The 18605-nt window shown below is 42.5% G+C and overlaps 2 protein-coding genes across 2 annotated transcripts; one reads left to right on the top strand and one right to left on the bottom strand.

Moving 5' to 3' along the window:
- Positions 1-159: 159 nt before the first annotated feature.
- Positions 160-5828, bottom strand: LOC103721521 (uncharacterized). The gene is made up of 4 exons (XM_008811772.6): positions 5667-5828; positions 3971-4227; positions 1619-2070; positions 160-613 (listed from the first exon to the last, which is right to left on the bottom strand). Exons 1-4 carry the CDS (start codon positions 5795-5797, stop codon positions 353-355), a joined length of 1101 nt encoding a protein of 366 aa, XP_008809994.4. The 5' UTR covers positions 5798-5828; the 3' UTR covers positions 160-352.
- A 3780-nt stretch (positions 5829-9608) lies between these two features.
- LOC103721531 (uncharacterized) lies at positions 9609-11984 on the top strand. Its single transcript, XM_089926412.1, has 2 exons — positions 9609-9859; positions 10657-11984. Exon 2 carries the CDS (start codon positions 10675-10677, stop codon positions 11734-11736), a length of 1062 nt encoding a protein of 353 aa, XP_089782538.1. The 5' UTR covers positions 9609-9859; positions 10657-10674; the 3' UTR covers positions 11737-11984.
- Positions 11985-18605: the final 6621 nt, after the last annotated feature.

Genomic DNA, 18605 nt, shown 5'->3' with positions numbered 1-18605 from the left:
AGATCGGATAGCTCAAGGGATCACAAGAAACCTTCACATCAAGTCCATCCAAATACTCACATCATTAAATTCCATTTGATTCAAGGCCTCAACTACCTAGTGAAGAATATCTTGAAACTTGGTTTCTTAGAGTTGCGTTCATCTCACTTCCAGGCAGGCTAAAGCATCCATGGCAAAGATATTTTTACTTGTCAATATAACTGCTGCATAATCTTCTCTCGATGATTTCAGTACATGACAAGATCAGAGAAGTGCAGCATTAAATTTATTACACCAAAACTACAACCATATGTTCATGCTTCCATGGAGACAAAATGACATTAAAAAATTGGCTACATATACTTTTCTAGGCTTAGCGAGGGTTCAACCCCATCTCTTCCCTGGTCTTGCTTACAAACAGATCCCTGGACTTGATTATACCAGGTAAGCACCCAATGACTGTTGCGAATGGCAGCTGCGCCACTGCTTCTTTCCTTCCTAGCGACACAATTGCAATAGCAGAAGAAGGCTTGTAAGTGGCCAGCTTGTTCTCACCAGCTCCCTTGATCAACTGCTTCAAGTTCTTGACAACCACCGTGGCATGCTTCTGTGCAAGGAATCCTTGTTTGATTTCCTGCCCATAAAAGAAAATTCAAATCAGATGGAATTACAGGAAATGAAAAACACTTGTTCATGGTTTCCTAAAGGCAAAGTTTGCAAGATCGGGGATTAAAAATGCAGTGTAAATTCTCTTAGCATCTTACCTCGATCGACTATGGATAAACAGAAAATAAGTGAGATTAATCAGTGGTGAATGATATGATGGTTGTTAGACTGTAGATATGCTGAGACACCATGTTCAGTGCCCCTGTTTGGTCAACAAAAATTAATAATTTTGTTAGCAATGCAGATGATATGCAATCTGAGAGTCATTGCCTTGAAAGAGTTTAGATCTTGGATTTATGTATCTTTAATGGGCTTGACTTGCAATAACTGTTATACGTTCAAGCATTAGAAAAAAGTATGACAGGGTAATTTGGTCTATCTGCGCCATTCTATGTACTTATTGTGCAGGGGCCATGTATTGCAGAGGGTAAGATCAATGATTTTCTCCCAGATAAACAAAGCCTTGATCCATAGAGGGTTTTCTGGGATCCACAAAAGGAAAGACACAAATTAAGCTGAAGGCAACATATAAATACACTAAACTTAAACATCCATTTCATTGTAAGATGCAACTCCTGTTTGGGAACTAGACAACAATTGATGAAAGCGAACTTTATGATATGACAACCCTCTCAGTTTTTTATTTTTTTTTGACTGAGCCCTCTCAGTTTTGTTGTATAACAAAATCCAAAAGGCATAATCTTTAACAGGTAGGTATATTACAAAGACAAAGTATCATTAGGTTTGAAAATGTATTATATAAAATAGATGTGAGGTTTTACGTGCTTTTTATAGAAAAAAATTAATTCTTGTTTTATGAACTAAAAAGAACATAAATGAAGGAAAAAGCAACTCATTCTCACAATGAATGCAATCATGATTTTCATATCAAGCAACTTTGAAAGTGCAGATGATTCTATTAGCGATAATAAGATATGTTTAGCACAAGAGATAACTGAAAAGCCAGACTTACAGGAACATCAGCGATGTCTCCGATAGCAAATATATTCTCACGGCCTCTGACTCTCAGGTTTTCATCAACCAACAGTCTTCCCTTCTGGTCCAAGCTATCCTCTAATACAGACTCCTTCAGCCATGATGAACCCAGTGGCTTTGCCACACAAACAAAATGGCAATCAGCTGTGATCTTTTCTCCAGCAGATGTTGTGTACACTCCATCTGCCTCTGATATCGAGTCTAAATCAATTGACTGCCCTAAAAGCACTTCTACATTCTTCGATGTCAACCAGTCCATTGCCTTATTGGAAGCTTTCAGTCCTATGAATTCCAGCAACCTTGATCCTTTATGGACCAGAGTCACCTTCTTCTCTGGATAGTCAACTGCAATTTCTCCAGCAAGTTCAACACCAGTTGGACCACCGCCGATGATTAGAACAGAACGTGAAGATTTAATCTTCTGGCTATCTAAATATGGAAAATGTCATACTCATCAATAAGATAAGTGAGATTAATCATCTTTCCTACAAATGTTGGGCTAGAGTATGCATTCTACAGTAATGTCACAATATAATAACTTGGGTGAAGTCTGATGGAAGTCAATTCCAACAAGATTGTGCATGATCAAGATTAAAAGAAAAACTAAATGGTATATGAGATTGTCAGTTTTTCTTTTCTTTTCTTTTTTTAACCTTAAGATAGAGAAGTTGCGGTGTTGCTAGGAGTACTTGCTAAGGTGCAAGTGCAAGAGACAAATGACTAGATATGGCTGGATGGAGTCTTATTATAAATGACATTCTACAGTAATGTCACAATATAATAACTTGGGTGAAGTCTGATGGAAGTCAATTCCAACAAGATTGTGCATGATCAAGATTAAAAGAAGAACTAAATGGTATATGAGATTGTCAGTTTTTTTTTTTTTTTTAACTTTAAGATAGAGAAGTTGCAGTGTTGCTAGGAGGACTTGCTAAGGTGCAAGCGCAAGAGATAAATGACTAGATATGGCTGGATGGAGTCTTAAGTGCGACTGGGCGAGTACTTAGTAATGTCATGGGCTACCTTTATTTTAGAGTACTTGGTAATGTCATGGGTTAGCTTTATTTTTGGACTTTCTATTGTCTGAGATTTAAACATGTAAACAAGGTATGAAGTTTAATCAACCCCTGTATGGTGACAACGTTGGGGCAAACAATATTAGGGTTATACTCTTGGAAAATGTGGCAAGACAAATATCAACCTTTGAGCTATTATAATGCTTGCCATTAAGATGAGAAAATGTGGACTGCTTCTTGGTTCTTTGTTATCAGATTTCTTCAAGTGTACAGAGTAGCTTGAAAACATCAACTGCTACAAATCTAATCAGCCACATTTGTTCTCTTGATTCCTCTTCCTAACAAACAACTCCTTTGGCCTCAGGATTTGCCACATGCAGAATCAACAGAAAGTGAATCTAGTCGTTGCTAGTTTCAACTAGTCATTTTTTGGTTGGCTGCAACCATATTAAAAATACTCATTTTATTTTTCTGCATTAAAGGCTTGAAATGTTTGAAGGTATTAAGTAATTGGTTAAAGATGTGCAAATGGATTTGACATGAGTAATATAAATTTCAACAACACACTGAATGAAATAAAAGTTAAAAGGCTAACAGGTAATTAGCAGTAACTAACATCCCATCAGATATAATTCATCCTATAACTTGCATCACATAACAGAAGCCCTGGTAATTAGTGACTATATAGCACATGTATAATGAATGCAAACAGAAATACATACAGTTGAACAGAGAGAGAAAATGGATAAATAAATGGAGACTAGGGTTTAATACAGTTAGGTTTATTCAAGAATAAGAAAATGATATTCCCAGCACAAAAATTTCGCAGTCATCCCAGATTAAATAGTGATACTCAGCTTAAATAAAACAAGGTAGATGCCACCAATTATATCTAACTGATAATTGGGAAAAATTAAAATCGCATGAACGAATTATTCGCGATGACTTTGAGATAAAGCATATACTATAAAAATGCTTCATCCAGCTATCTGCAACCAAATCCCAGGCATTAGCAATTTTGCTTAGTTGATTCACAGTTAAACACGAGCATAATAGGCTATCTCTATTTATATTGGGAAAAAATATAACTGGTCAATAGTAGTTAATACTGATAAAGGAAAAGTTAAAAAATAAGAGCCTTTGAAGTTTCCTCATGATGAGAAATAATGCAAAAAGTAGTTCTTCGGCAAACAGAACCAAAATATAACAATGTAAAGCATGGCCCATGTAAAATGAAATACCCAATCAGGAGTGTCCTCATAGACAATATTGAATATATAGAAGAACGTTAGGAAAGTGCTCCTTCTACATGCCTTGTTGAAACTGTTCAAGCCTGTCCTTTCGGTTTCTCGGAGTAGAATCTGCATGACCGGCAGCTATGACAAGATAATCATATGCAATGGAATGGCCATTTGCTGTCAAGACCTTTGCTTCAGTAACATTGACTGCAGAGGATGTAATAATTCTCCCGTTGGTAAGGTAATCAGTGTGGTTAATTACTGATCTCTCTGCAAATGATGGCTCAACCATCGATCTCAGTTGTGCCCAGGTGATCTCAAAATATTCCTTCCTAATCAAAAGGACAAAAGTACATTAAAAAAATGAAAACTGAACAAACTAATACTAAATTAGTTGAATATGATACCTCTAAGATTATACCCTTCACAAGTAAGAAACAGCAGACTCGAGAAAAAGAAATGGCATCTCACAGGCATATCAGTTTTAACTTAAGGCATCAGCATTTTTGAAAATACATGCAAATGATAACATGGCACAACATTGTATTTGCATTCACCAGTTATGATAGCATCCACATCTTGCATTGGACTTTAGAATTCCTAAGAAAGCAGTATCACAAAGAGAACATTATGTGCAACAATCGGTGCACAGCCTTAAATTTGTCATGGCACATCAATCTCTTTTAGTTACCGCCTTTAGTTTTCATCATTTATCATATGTCTACAAGTCCACAATACCATCTAGCATTTTAGTTTAAATGATAAAACATGTACAACAATAGATCAGTATAATCTTAATTCAGGCAATATTAGATATGAGGAAAAAAGGAGTGTGTCTCCAGTCCATCAACCCTGCTTTCACCTTATTGAAATCAATATTTTTATCACTCCACCAGTTAAATCCGAGCTAGCAAAGGTGACATACTTGAAGAATTCCTGGACCCTTTGCACTTTAACTACATAATCACCTGCTCCCATATTCTCACTAAAAATCACAGCAGTTCTCTTTGACATTTCAATTGTTTGTTCCACAGATATTTGCTTAATAATTATATATATATATATATATATATATATATATATATATATATATATATATATATATATATATATATATATATATATATATATACTCAACCCTTTCTTAGCCACATCAACCACATTTTCATCTACAAGTAATAGACACAGAGGAGCGGCCACCACTTAACATATCAGTAACTAGTGCTCATAAAACAGGTGTATAAAGCAGTCCAAACTAAATTCATAAATAACATTGAATACAAATTCACCAATTTTCACAGAGAAGGCTTCCAAATTCCATTTGCTTTCCCCTTACACCCGTATCAAGGTCAGCATATTTATCAACCTTCTATCCTTTGTTTTAACTCGGAGAGTGAGTATGTGGGAGGGAAAAGGTGAACAAGAGATTTTTAGCACAGAAGAAAAAACCTCATGCCCCAATCACAAGCTGCTACATCATATACTACAATTTTTCTCACTAAAATCGTCAAAAGCCAATCTATTGTCGGATTCATCTCCATCAAAACCCTAGAATAAATAGAGTAAATATCGATTCTCAACCAGTCTAACAGCTAAAACGTAAATCAAACCCCAGTTCCCCCATAAAAACGATGTTTTTCCAATTAACACGACCCAATCTGTACCCAGATTTCCCCAAATCGAACACCGCAAGGAAAACGCAACCGAAATCATGAAGAAATCCATCAGATTGATTGTTCGAGGAAGAGAAAGGAAAGGAAATGAATCGTACGGGTCGATGAGGACAACATCGGCGTGGAACTGCATGTTCTTGGCGACGAGCGCACCGGCGACTCCTCCGCCCACCACCACCACCCTGTTGTTCATCCTCGAGCTCCCCTCTCCTCCTCCTCCTCCTGCCATGGCGATGGGGGCTATTCCGGGAATCCCTGGCCTCGAGCGTTCGCATTTAAAGTCTTGGGGTACAAATGGGTCCGGTCGAATCGGATTCTTATTTTTTAAAAAATTTAACGTCAGGAGATCCGTATGATTTACAGATTTAAATTTATTAAATAAATAAATTTATTTTGTGCTATAATAAATTTATTTTGATGCTAAATAAAATATATATATATATTATTTTTTTAAAAAAATTTATTAATTATAATTATAGATTTATTTGCTTAGTTAGGTGATATATTACTAACAATCCAAAGAAGTGCTTCTTTATTTTCTTTTTAGTAATATATAATTCAGTAAATCAATCTAAAAAGATAATAATTTGTTTAATTTTCAAGAAGTTTATCGTACCTCCATTTAGACTGCTCAGGAAGTAATTTCCACATCTCATTCAAACGAAAAATTCGAAAATTAGTTAATCCATAATATATAATTCATTGAATTGATATTTTAGATCCCAATTATAATAATTATTTTGCTAGCACAAAATTAGTAATCTATTATTCTAATAAAGTAATAAATCAATTCTAATTTATATAATTCATTGAATTAACATTTTAGGTCTCAATTACAATAACTGATTTGTTAGCACAAAATTAGTAATATATTAATTTAATAAGGCAATAAATCAATTCTAATTTATATAAATTATTGAATTGACATTTTAGATATCAATTATAATAATTGTTTTGCTAGTACAAAATTAGTAATCTATTATTCTAATAAGGTAATAAATCAATTCTAATTTATATAATTTATTGAATTAATATTTTAGATCTCAATTACAATAACTGATTTGCTAACACAAAATTAGTAATATATTAATCTAATAAGACAATAAATCAATTCTAATTTATATAAATTATTGAATTGACATTTTAAATCTCAATTACAATAATTATTTTGGTAGCACAAAATTAGTAATCTATTATTCTAATAAGATAATATATTAATTTTAATTTATATAATTTATTAAATTAACATTTTAGATCTCAATTATAATAACTGATTTGCTAGCACAAAATTAGTAATTTATTATTCTAATAAGGCAATAAATCAATTCTAATTTATATAATTTATTGAATTGATATTTTAGATCTCAATTATAATAATTGATTTGCTAGCACAAAATTAGTAATCTATTATTCTAATAAGGCAATAAATTAATTCGAATTTATATAATTCATTGAATTGACATTTTATATCTCAATTACAGTAATTGTTTTGCTAGCACAAAATTAGTAATCTATTATTCTAATAAGGTAATGAATCAATTCTAATTTATATAATTCGTTGAATTGATATTTTAGATCTCAATTACAATAATTGATTTGCTAGCACAAAATTAGTAATCTATTATTCTAATAAGGTAATAAATCAATTCTAATTTATATAATTAATTGAATTGATATTTTAGATCTCAATTACAATAATTGATTTGCTAGCATAAAATTAGTAATCTATTATTCTAATAAGACAATAAATCAATTCTAATTTATATAATTTATTGAATTAATATTTTAGATCTCAATTACAATAATTAATTTGCTAGCACAAAATTAGTAATCAATTATTCTAATAAGGTAATAAATTAGATAATTCATTGATTTGATATATTAGATCTCAATTACAATAATTGTTTTGCTAGCACTAAATTAGTAATCAATTATTACTAATTTGAAAAATTCAAACAAAAAATTGCATGATACTAAACCTAGCGCTTGTAGACCTTCCTGTAGATGAGTCACCTTTACCACATGTTTCCTTACATTGTGATTATAAATCTACAATAGATAAGTGCAATCAAGAAAATGCCAATGTAAGAATGAACCGGCACTTAAAAGTGCATCATAAATTATTAAGATTTAAATTGAAAAATAACGTTATAGCTTTGAATTTTGTAAAATCAGAAAATAATTTGGTTAATCAGCTTACAAAAGATTTGTCTATAATAGTAGTTCTAAAGTCATCGAGAGGGATGAGGCTTAGCCCATAAAGATAGATCACCACGGTGGAAATCCAACCTTAAAAGATTCAATGGGTATAAACAAATCAGAGTGTGACTAAAAGGAACACTGTTTTATGTTTTCCTCATCCCTATGGTGCTAGTGCTCATAAAAGCAAGCGATAGGATAAGTTCCTTTGTATAACTCTTAATGAGTTCGAGACCTAAGAGGCAGGAGCTTGCTTACTAACTTCCTTATTAAGACTCACCTATATGTGCAGTCGTGAGGCCGCGATTATAGAAAATGGGTGATTTCCTAAAAAGCACATGAAAGATACCTGTGCATGGCCATATTAACGCAACCTGCTTAGAACCCAGATCGGGCTATATTATGTGTGCCGTTGATTTAATCTGAGCCATGGACCGAGGTTCAAGGTTAAGACCACCTTGGCTCCACAGATGTAATCAATTGTTACTAAGTGAAGGTTCAAACCGAAAGGTACCTACACCTATTATATAATATAAGATATCCAGCATTTTATTTAATTTTAAAATTATTTAAAAAATTAATTTTTTGTGGAGGATTGTTGGAAAAATTTAAATGCACATGCAGCCCGAGACACGAGTCTCGACCGCGTGCACGCTTGCCATTTGCGAAACGCTCACTGGGGCCTCCGTGAATTAATCACGGATGGGCCGCGTTCGCATTCTGTGGACGTGTGCCCGCTGGCCAGCCACGCGTTGGCCACGTCCGCGGATCGGGGACGCATGCCAGCACCCGCTGGCCACGAGAAGAGCGCGGATGCATCCGCAAAAATTACCAAAAAGCCCTTGTAAATACCCTCTATTTCATCTTATTCGGTACATAAAAAAATAAAAAAAAAATATTGGAGAAATTTTGGAGAAAAGTTTTTCCTCCTCTTAGCCACTTCAGATTTTTTATTTTTGCTCTTTTGCATTTTATTTTATTCTTTTTATTTCGTTCTTTGCTGGATCTGCAAGGTCGATCGGGTTCTCTTTGGTTTCTTCCGGAACTTACCGAAAAAGAATCTTTTGGGTCGTCGTATCTCTGAGGAGGATTGCCGGAAGATCCATACGTGGGGGCAAACACTTCTTTGGGACAGCGTCCGTGTGCTTCGATCTACCTTCAATCAGGTTATTTTCTCTTACTTTTGTTTTAAATTTAATATTACTAGATCTGTAGGATTTGCAATTTTATGATTTGAATTTATTAAATGAATATATTTATTTTGTGCTAAAATAGATTTCTTTTGTTATAAAATAGATTTATTTTGATGCCAAATAAAATATATATATATATATATATATATTATTTTCTGTAAAAATTTCTGTTATTTGTAATTATAGATTTATTTGCTTAGTTGGGTGATATATTGCTAGCATCAGTTACTATGCTGCGAGGCAAGCTGTTTTCGAAAACAAAAACACCGCCATGTTATTTTTTTTTAATTCCAAATGATGCTGACCACACCAACAATTCTCTAAGTGACTATCTACAATGCACCAAATGATAGATGTTCAGAGCACAATAAAAAGGATTGCTCACCACTCATTTAACTCATCTCCTATGATTTTTGTGTCTGTGTAGCACCGCTCATTTGGAAAATGCTAAACCAGCATCAACCATAACAAATCACCCTGGAATTTGGGATTAACCCTGTTTAGGGGTGAAGAACCACAAGCCTGAATGAAAAAGCAAAATCTTCGAAACCTCAAATCTAATTTTTCAGCATTGATGGTGAAGGTTGGTGTTAGTTTTGCACTGATTTTTGCCAGATACTGACGCTAACCCCTCCATAATTAGCTTAAACGTGACATGTTCCGGTAGCTCCCAACTGCCTTTAGTTCGACCTGCTCCATTCGTCCCCACTTGAACATGGGGCTGATAACCCCCTTCCTCTTCACAAAAGCCATGAATCCCATTGCACATAAATGAGACAAACTTCTTCTCTTGTCCCCATCTTTCCAAATCGTCCCTCTGGATCTAAAACGATCTTCAAACAAGTGCAGACATCATGTTGATTTTATTGAGAGTCTTTTATTCCTCTGATCAAGACTAGGTAACTTGTTCTTGCTACTCCTCTTTCTTCCATTTCTCATGTTTTTCCTTTGGGATTTTGTTTCATCAATGCAAGCAGGTTTTCAAAAACCGTGGTGTCCACAAATCTTTCTAGCAATTTTTTTATCCTCTTAAAAAAAAATCCTCTTTCTTTTATAATATTGCGGTCGTGTTTTTTTTATCTTTTTGGAGTTTATACAAGATCTCTGAATTCGAATATAATTACTGAGTTCAGGTGGGTTTGATTCTCATTTAGCTCGAAGTTTGGATCTCAATTTGACTTGCTAATAGTCTTCAGATAATTAAGAGTCTACTCTAATTAGCTACAACATCAGGGCTTCAAATCCAACACCTTACACCTATTCAAACGAAATATTTGCCTATCATTTTTTTTCCAAAAAAGAAAGCATTCCGGGAAGGTCCTATCTAATTCATGAAATTAGGCATGATGGTTTTTTCAGAAGGGAAAAGAGGATGACTAAGGGAGACTGTGAAACCAAATAGAAAAACACTTGCAAATCAGGCAAGCAAATCAATATGTCACAAGATGAAGCAATTTTATCAGTATTTTAAAGAAAAGTTGACTTATTCTAGTTGATATTCACAATCTAAAAGATTTCTAATAATCGTTGGCAGATTGGTAAAGTTAATGTCTTGGCCTTCTTCAGTTTACCTTTTTTCCTCTCTATCATTCCTAATCATCTAGTTTTATTAAGCTTGAAAATTTTGTAATACTTTCTTGATATGTATCGGAAGTTACCTATCTCCAATACGCTAACCTGTCTTCCCTGGTTCAAGTTGGTATCCAACTAGCTCATGGCTACACCAAGACCAAGGGATATTCACCTAAAAGAGAAGAGCAGCTCAGCCTCTTTGGTCCCTCATCACACGGACACCCTCCATGGGCGACGAACCACAAGACCATCAGTCCCTGGTTCCCCTCTTGGAGATCTCCGTTGCAAGCTTACAGCGAGTAAGAGCACCACAGGCACTTCCAGAGCCAGAAGGGAGCCCCCTTCCAATGCCACGGCTGGAAGACGTGTTCCTACAAGAAACCCCAACGAGAAGCCTCCATCACCGTCCGGCCCGCCTCGAAGAGTACGCACACCAAGCACCCTCGAAGCGAAAGCAGTCGAGGCTCCATCCTCCTTGCCTAGTGCTGCCATCTCTTCAAAACCAGCATTAGATAGAGCATCGAAGCCTCTTAAGGGTACAAGAACTAAACCATTGGTGAAGGAAAAGAGTTTAGGAGCTGATACAAGAACAGTTACTGGCACTCCTGCTCCCAGCACAACAGAAACACCACCGGCGATGAAGTCCGAGCAAGAAGTAAAAGATGATTCTCCTGATGAGCTCGAGCTCACCGACTCCTCCGAATCGAATATTGCAGAAGATAACACGGACTCTGCTCCTCAAACAGATCAACATAAGCCAAGTTCCCCGAAAGCGGAGATTGCAATTACGAACGATGGAGGAGTTGGTGGTGATGGAAGCAAAGCCGATGAGGATAGGGAGAGCCCCAAGGAGCCAGAGGGAAAGCCGGCTATAGAAAGCTCCGAGGAGCCGCAAAGTGAGCCAGCGGTCAATGGTGGAAAGCCAGAGGAAGCTGAAGCAGAGAAGGCGACGGCGGTGGAGTCGAGCGAGACGAAGAGGCCAGAGGTGGTCGCTTTCAAGAGGCCGGAGGTGGCAGCCATGGGGAGGAAGAAGGATGCGCCGAGGAGTAATGATGTGATCGCGGAGGCGCGAAGCAAGCTCATGGAGAAGGGGAAGAGCAAAGTGCTGGCTTTGGTTGGGGCCTTCGAGACCGTTATCTCGCTTCGTGAGCCCGAGGGTCAAACCGGTCAAACCGAAGGGAAGAGCGGGGACGAAGGGGCCTAGGAGGGGGGGAGCAAAGTCAAACTGGTGGATTCTTTGATTCGGTCGTTGGATCTGTCGGAGTACTTGATTAATTCTCGGCTGAATCTTGACATTTTCTTTCTCGATTATTTATTAATTTTTGTTTCCCTGATGTTGGGATGGGGGAAGGCTTGATTTTGTTACATGCGTTATGATTTTTATGGGTGCATGATACACGATGATTCACCAATCTTCAAGCGAAATGTTTTGCTTAAAAAACGATAATGATTTTGATATGTACACCGGCAATTGAAGGTGTTACTCGTATAGCAATTGTCAAGATTTTACAACAGTAACTAAATATTGACCATTCTGTAGTCGTGCATATTGCATGCACTCAATTATTTACTAGTTTAGATCAGCTACTTATCGACATTTTCTATAAACCCAAGGCTTTGATTGACACGTGTTTAGCAGATATCTACTACATAAGCATTGAAATGTAGGTCTGTCTTGTTGATGAATGATCCAAGCCCATGTACCGAGGCTCGGAACAATAAGTGAAGGTTCCATCCGAACCCATAAGAAGCTTGTTCACATTAGAGAATGGTTCGATATCAAATATGTATAGTTGGTAATTAAGCTCAGCTCAAGCTCCTGGTGCCTTGCCAATAAGAAGCCAAGCTTGAGTAAGAGCGATAGGACACAGCACAAGGGGATCCTATTAACTTCGTACCTATACGTAGCTGACAATAGTGGATGATCGGACTAAATTCTTCGGAAGCGAGGTCATTTTTTGGCCTCTGTTTGGGATAAGGGAGTCCTGGAAGCCAGAGATGGCACGTCACAACTTCCCCTTTTGGTTAAGGACCACGACACCGTAGGCGTTGACCGGCGGGCAGCTGACGTTTCTTTCCGAAAAGGGAAATGGGACAAATGCAAGTGTGGTCCGCCACAAGGACTAACAACACCCACATGCATGATATCTTCAGGCATCGTGCATCCAGTACCAAGACGATATTTTTCACTTAAGAGTTTCCACCCCCAAGCTTTCTTATGCCCAATTTTAATGGATGCGTGCTAGATGATGGCGGAAAAAGAGGTGCTGACTTCATCATTAGAGGCCCAGACTCCATGGTGGCTGTTGCTGGTGGTTGCCAGATCTTTAACATCTTGGTGCCGGAGGTTGAGCTAAGGGCAGCATGGATCGAGCTGGACCATACTCGCCGTGTGTTGCAGACTAGACAGTTATGCTTGAGGGTGACTCGGCCATAGTTATTAGCTGGATCCAGAAAAGCACTGGAGGTGTGTGTGGGGGTCACCCCTGCTTCGAGATATATGGGTCATGATTAGTAGTGGCGTAGAATTCCAAGCCAGGCACGTTTTACAGAAAGATCAATTGGGACTGGATGGCCTCGTACGTAGCCAATCACTTCGGAGGTGCCCCATAGGTCGGAGAGAAGGAGGTGCTTAGAGCGCTTTGAAATATGTTGTTTTTCGATCTTTTTGAATGTGACTGTACTAAAATTGTATGAATCCTCTATCCTAGCAAAAAAAAAAAAAAAAAAAAAAATCCCTCTTGGGTCAGCATGTTATCTTGGTCTTCCTACGCCTTCATCCAAACCGAATTTTGGAGGCATGCGCTCTACCACTTTCTTAATTGCGTTTTAGCCCCTGAACGAATCCCTCTTGGGTCAGCCATGACAACAGTAGTGCAGACCTCCACGTCAAACCTCACTAGCAAAGCCAAGACAAAGAAATGAAGAATATTTCCCCACGGCGCTTGGACATGAGAAAGCCCTACTATCTTCGGCCATCCACCATCCAAAACTTCGAGGTCCCCCTCACGAACAAGAGCAGGGAAAGCAGTGGTGGGGGAGCATCGAAGGCGGACGGGTGGAGAGAGAGTGAAGAGAGAGAGTGAGTGACTTGGGATGCGCACCCAGGTGCGATTTTTTTCGTGCTGCGTGTGGGGATTTTCTCCGAACACTTGGGGGGCTTAGGGTGGTGTGGAGTGGGGTCGCTCGGTATTCCCTGTGCAACCAGATCGGGAGCTGGGCTCCGCGGATGGCGTCATTGGGATCGGTTGCACCGGGGGTGGGGGAGACGGAGGCTGCAAGTCAGGGAGACTTACCGGCGCAGCCTCAACAACCGAAGGTGGCTGGCAATGACCGGACGTGGGCGGCGGTGGCGAAAGGAACGGCGAGACCGCCGATGTCGTCGTTGTGGACCCAAGATCGGATCTCAGAGGGGGAACTGGAGACACTGAAGAAACGCTTCACAGACGTCGTGGAGATCCCGTCGGAGGAGGGGGAGCTGGCTAGATCGGCGTGGAGGGACACTGCGGTGCTCGTGCGCAGTGCGGGCCGCCGGGTGCCTATGGATTGGATTCGCCGGGAGCTGCGGAGGGTTGGGAGGCTTGATTACGACGTCGAGGCTTTCCCAATGTCGCACGAAACCTTTGCCTTCCGCTTCCGGAAGGAGAGTGAAAGGGAAGCCGTCATGGAGGCCGGACCGTGGTTGGTGGCCGGCCAGTTACTGGTTTTGGAACGGTGGCGACCGAACTTTGTTCCGGGTGAACAGCAACTCAGGCGGCTTGTGGTCTGGCTCAGGCTTCCCAATCTGCCAATGGAGTACTGGACCCGAAGCATGATCATGAGCATAGCAGCAAAGGCCGGCCACCCCCTGACCTTGGATAAGTTCACTGATCTCGGCCGGAGGCTAGGGTATGCACGAGTCAAGGTGGAGCTGGATGCGAGGGAGCCGATTCGGCCGGGGACTTTCGTCCGGTTAGGCACTGATGTGCACTGGCAGACGTTCAGCTACGAAAATTTACCGGCCTTCTGCTACCAATGCGCTCGCCTTGGTCATGGAGTGGAAGTCTGCCCCTATCAACCAGATCTGGTGGAACCAGGAGCTCCGGGCGACCGCAGTGCTCACCACGCATCACCACCGGAGTCGATGGAGGGGGTTACGACGGTGAGCCGGCCCCCTTTTGGGCCGTGGTTGTCGACTACCAGAATCCGACAGCCAAGGTCGGTTAAGTCGGCGAAGAAGACGACCGAGTCAGAGGGCGAGGCATCACGAACTCACCCGGGTTCCGAGTCTGGGCCGAGTTCTCCCCGTGCGGTGCCGACTTCCCCTGAGTCGCCGATGGACACGGAAGGATGGCAGAAGCCGACTAAGTTGGCCAGGCGGCGGTCGCCGGGGAAGGGGGCGGCCGGTAACTCGGTGGCCGAGAGTGGTAAACCCATCCAACCCGGTGTGGTCGCCGAGTCAACTGTGGCTGAGGGCCAGAATCCAGGATTGGAAGGGCCGGCCCACCAAGCGGCCCTTGCGCCGGTTCGGGGCCTGGGCCACAGCCCGATGAAGCGGGCCAGGAGCCCAGCCAAATCGAGCCTGCTGCTGGGGGCGGGGAAAGTCGGGCGTGGGCCGGTCCAGAACCTGGCCAGAGCATCTTCATCTTCCTCCTTCGAAGGCTTCGAGAGACGCCGACGGGAGGAAGGGAGGAGGCACTTCCGGAGCGCCTCCCTACCGCCGGTGAGGCCCCCTTCTCGACAGAGACCAGCCGGTGAAGCTGGTGGCGGTGGCTTGGAGTCTCTACCGGCGGTCGGTGGTGCCCTGGCGAGCGGAATGCATCCGTCGACGGCGACGGCAGCGGCTGATGCTGGAGTTGGTGCCCTGGTGTCGCCTGCCACCCCTTTCCCGGATGGTGGTGGTGCTTCGGCGAGCCGGGAGATGCGGCCTTGTGGGACGATGACGGCCCGTGTGCCTGGGTTCACAGAAGAAGGGCAAAACCCAGCCGTGGGTAGGCGACTGGATGAAGCGGAGTCGATGGGCAACCCGAGGCACTCTGATGGGGCGTTGACGGGCAGGCCACCGGCTCTGGCTGCCCCTGTAGCTCAACCAACAGGGAGGTGTGGTGCGGTGGAGGAACTGGGCAAGCCTTCTTCAGCGCCTCTCCCCCCCCCTGACAGTCGGCGAAGTGGTGAGGAGGGGTGTGGCAGGGGGCTCTAAACAGGGATCTCCTATTCTAGAACATGGAAGGGTGGTCGATTTGTTGAGAGCCTCAATTCAAGGAAGTGTCATTGCGCCAGTAGGGGAAATCAATCTGGCAATAGGAGCAAATAGCCCGGGGACAGTGGGCACAACCTCTTCTGATATTTTTAAATGAAGGTGCTAGCTTGGAATTGCAGGGGGGCGGCCAAACCGTCCTTTTCCTCCTCGTTCAAGAGGTTAGTTCAGCTTCATAATCCTGAAATTTGCTTTCTTTGTGAAACACGGGTGTCCGGAGATGGATTACGTCGTGTGCAGTGACGGTTGGGAGGTGATTGGGAATCTTTTGCAGTGGAGTCTCGGGGTTTATCAGGAGGTATTCTGTTGTTGTGGAAGCGGGGTATGGCTACTGTGGATGTTTTTTGCAATTGCTCCCAGCAGGTGGTGATGGTCATCACGGAACCAAATGAACCCCCGTGGGTGTTATGTGGGGTTTATGCTAGTACCGCCTACCGGGCAAGAAGGATACTTTGGGGGGAGCTGACTTGTTTGCTGACCCAGGGAGTACCGACTTTGGTGGTAGGTGATTTTAACTGCATTTTAAGTCCTGATGAGAAAAGAGGAGGCAGAGCCTATTCTGATTCGGTGGACAGGAGAGAGTTTCGGGAGTTCGTGGGGAGAAATGGGCTGGTGGACCTTGGTTTTTCGGGGCCCCGATTCACTTGGTGCAACAATCAACTTGGGCAAGCCAGAGTGTGGGAGCGGATTGATAGGGCCTTTGCTTCAGCAGATTGGATCCAGTGATTCCCGGCCTACCAGGTCAGTCATCTAGCTCGGATTGCTTCTGATCATTGCCCTCTTTTGATATCTACAGTTTCGGGATCTGCCCATCATAGCCCCTTTCGTTTTGAGAAGCTGTGGTTGTCCTATCCCCAGTCTTGGGATGTAGTCAGGGAGGCGTGGAGTGTGTCAGTTCGGGGAGATGCTATGCAGAGGGTGTCACGGAAGTTGGAGCTCACCAAACGGCGTCTGCGTCGATGGAATCGAGAGGTCGTCGGCAATGTTTTCCGGAGGTTAGAGGAGGTGGAGGCAGTGATACTGGACGTCCAGGGGCGGGAGGATAGAGGAGAGGAGCTCACGGAGGCCGATATGGTAGTACTGCGGCGATCACTAGCCTCACATCATTCATTGTTGCGCCAGCAGGAGATTTTTTGGAGACAAAAGTCTAGGATTCAGTGGGTCAAGGATGGCGACCGGAATACTACCTTTTTCCACAGATCGACAGTTATTAGAAGGCAGAGGAATATGATCCGATCCTTGAGGGTCGGGGAGGGCCACCGAGTGGAGGAGGAGTCGGCAGTTAGACATGCCCTGTTTGAGTTCTTCAGATCCAGGTGGACGGATGTTGGTGATGTATATGAGATGGGCTTGCTCCCCCGGCCGGAGACCACAGTAGGAGAGGTGGAGAATACAGCTTTGGTGCGGCCAGTGTCAGATTTGGAGGTGCAGGAGGCGGTTTGGAGTCTTGCAGAGGATAAGGCCCCCGGGCCTGATGGATTTCCACCCTTCTTCTATCGCAGATATTGGTGTGTTGTTGGGAGGACAGTGGTGGAGGCAGTACAGTTGTTTTTCAGCCGAGCGAGGATGACGGATGATTGGAAGTCAACTTTCATTACATTGATACCGAAGCGCCTGGACGCCTCGGAGCCGAGTCACTACAGACCTATTAGTTTGTGCACTACCCTGTACAAGGTGGTGGCGAGAATCATGGTGGGGAGAATGAAGCACCTGATGCCTAGGATCATCAGTCAGGAGCAGGGTGCCTTTGTGGGAGGGAGGAGTATCTCGGACAACATTTTGCTTGCTCAGGAGATGATGGGTGATCTGCAGCGGGCCTCCAGGAGCCGAAGTTTGATGGCAGTTAAAATAGACATGGAGCGAGCCTATGATCGGATCCGGTGGGACTTTCTACGTCAGGCATTACAGAGCTTTGGGTTCCACCAGACTTGGATTGACTGGATCCTAGGGTGTGTACAGGGGCCGAGTTTCTCCATTTTGATCAATGGCACGCCATCGCCCTTCTTCAGAGCTACTATGGGACTTCGCCAGGGATGTCCTCTGTCCCCGTTCTTATTTATCATCTGTTCTGACGTGCTTTCCCGCTTATTGCATACAGCTTGTCGGAACCGGGAGCTGGTGCCTTATTATCCAGCCCCGGGTGCCCGACCTATTTCTCATTTGTTATTTGCAGATGACTGTCTCTTAGTTGCTAGAGCGGGGGCGAGGGATGCCAGAGCCCTTCAGGATGTGCTGACAGAGTATTGTGCTATGTCCGGGCAGAAGGTCAATCTACAAAAGTCCGCTATCCTTTTCAGTCCCCGTACTGAGGGGAGGATACGACGGGAGATCAGGATGATGTTAGGGATGCAGGAGCAGTTGGGGACTCTGATTTATCTAGGGGTCCCCATCACTAGGAGGAGACTACGGGTGGCAGAGTGCACTCCCCTATTGGAGAGGGTGCGGAGCAGACTAGAGGGGTGGAGAGCATCGTCACTGTCTATGATGGGGAGATTGATATTGATCAGGTCAGTTCTGTGCTCCATGCCTATTTATCTGATGGCTCACACAGCGGTGCCGAAGTCCGTGTTGGAGAGGATTGAGCGGCTTATGCGGAGCTTTCTTTGGGGCTCCTATGGGGGGGGGCATGGGATACACCTGATAGCCTGGGAGAGAGTGTGCCAGCCATTGAGGGAGGGTGGGCTGGGGGTGCAGTCACTGTCAGTGCGGCGCGAGGCTCTTTTGGCACGGAGGGCGGTGCAGTTTACTTTAGAGCCGCATGGTCACTGGAGCCAGGTCATGACTGCCAGGTATGGCCGAGCGGGACCCGAGGGGCTGGTGATAGCTCCTCGGAGGAG

This window comes from Phoenix dactylifera, chromosome 11 (assembly GCF_051530095.1).
Source record: "Phoenix dactylifera cultivar Ajwa chromosome 11, Ajwa_hap1_PhDact_Kaust_v1.1, whole genome shotgun sequence".
NCBI lineage: Eukaryota > Viridiplantae > Streptophyta > Magnoliopsida > Arecales > Arecaceae > Phoenix > Phoenix dactylifera.
Note: the sequence above shows the minus strand (reverse complement) of the source record. Positions and strands in the feature narration are given on the sequence as shown.

Coding starts and splice junctions, on each gene's coding strand:
- LOC103721521 (XM_008811772.6), bottom strand. CDS start 5,797: ATGGCAGGAGGAGGAGGAGGAGAGGGGAGCTCGAGGATGAACAACAGG. Junction 2,071..3,970: donor GCTTGAACAGTTTCAACAAG/GCATGTAGAAGG, acceptor TTCCATATTTAG/ATAGCCAGAAGATTAAATCT. Junction 614..1,618: donor GAGACATCGCTGATGTTCCT/GTAAGTCTGGCT, acceptor TTTTATGGGCAG/GAAATCAAACAAGGATTCCT.
- LOC103721531 (XM_089926412.1), top strand. CDS start 10,675: ATGGCTACACCAAGACCAAGGGATATTCACCTAAAAGAGAAGAGCAGC.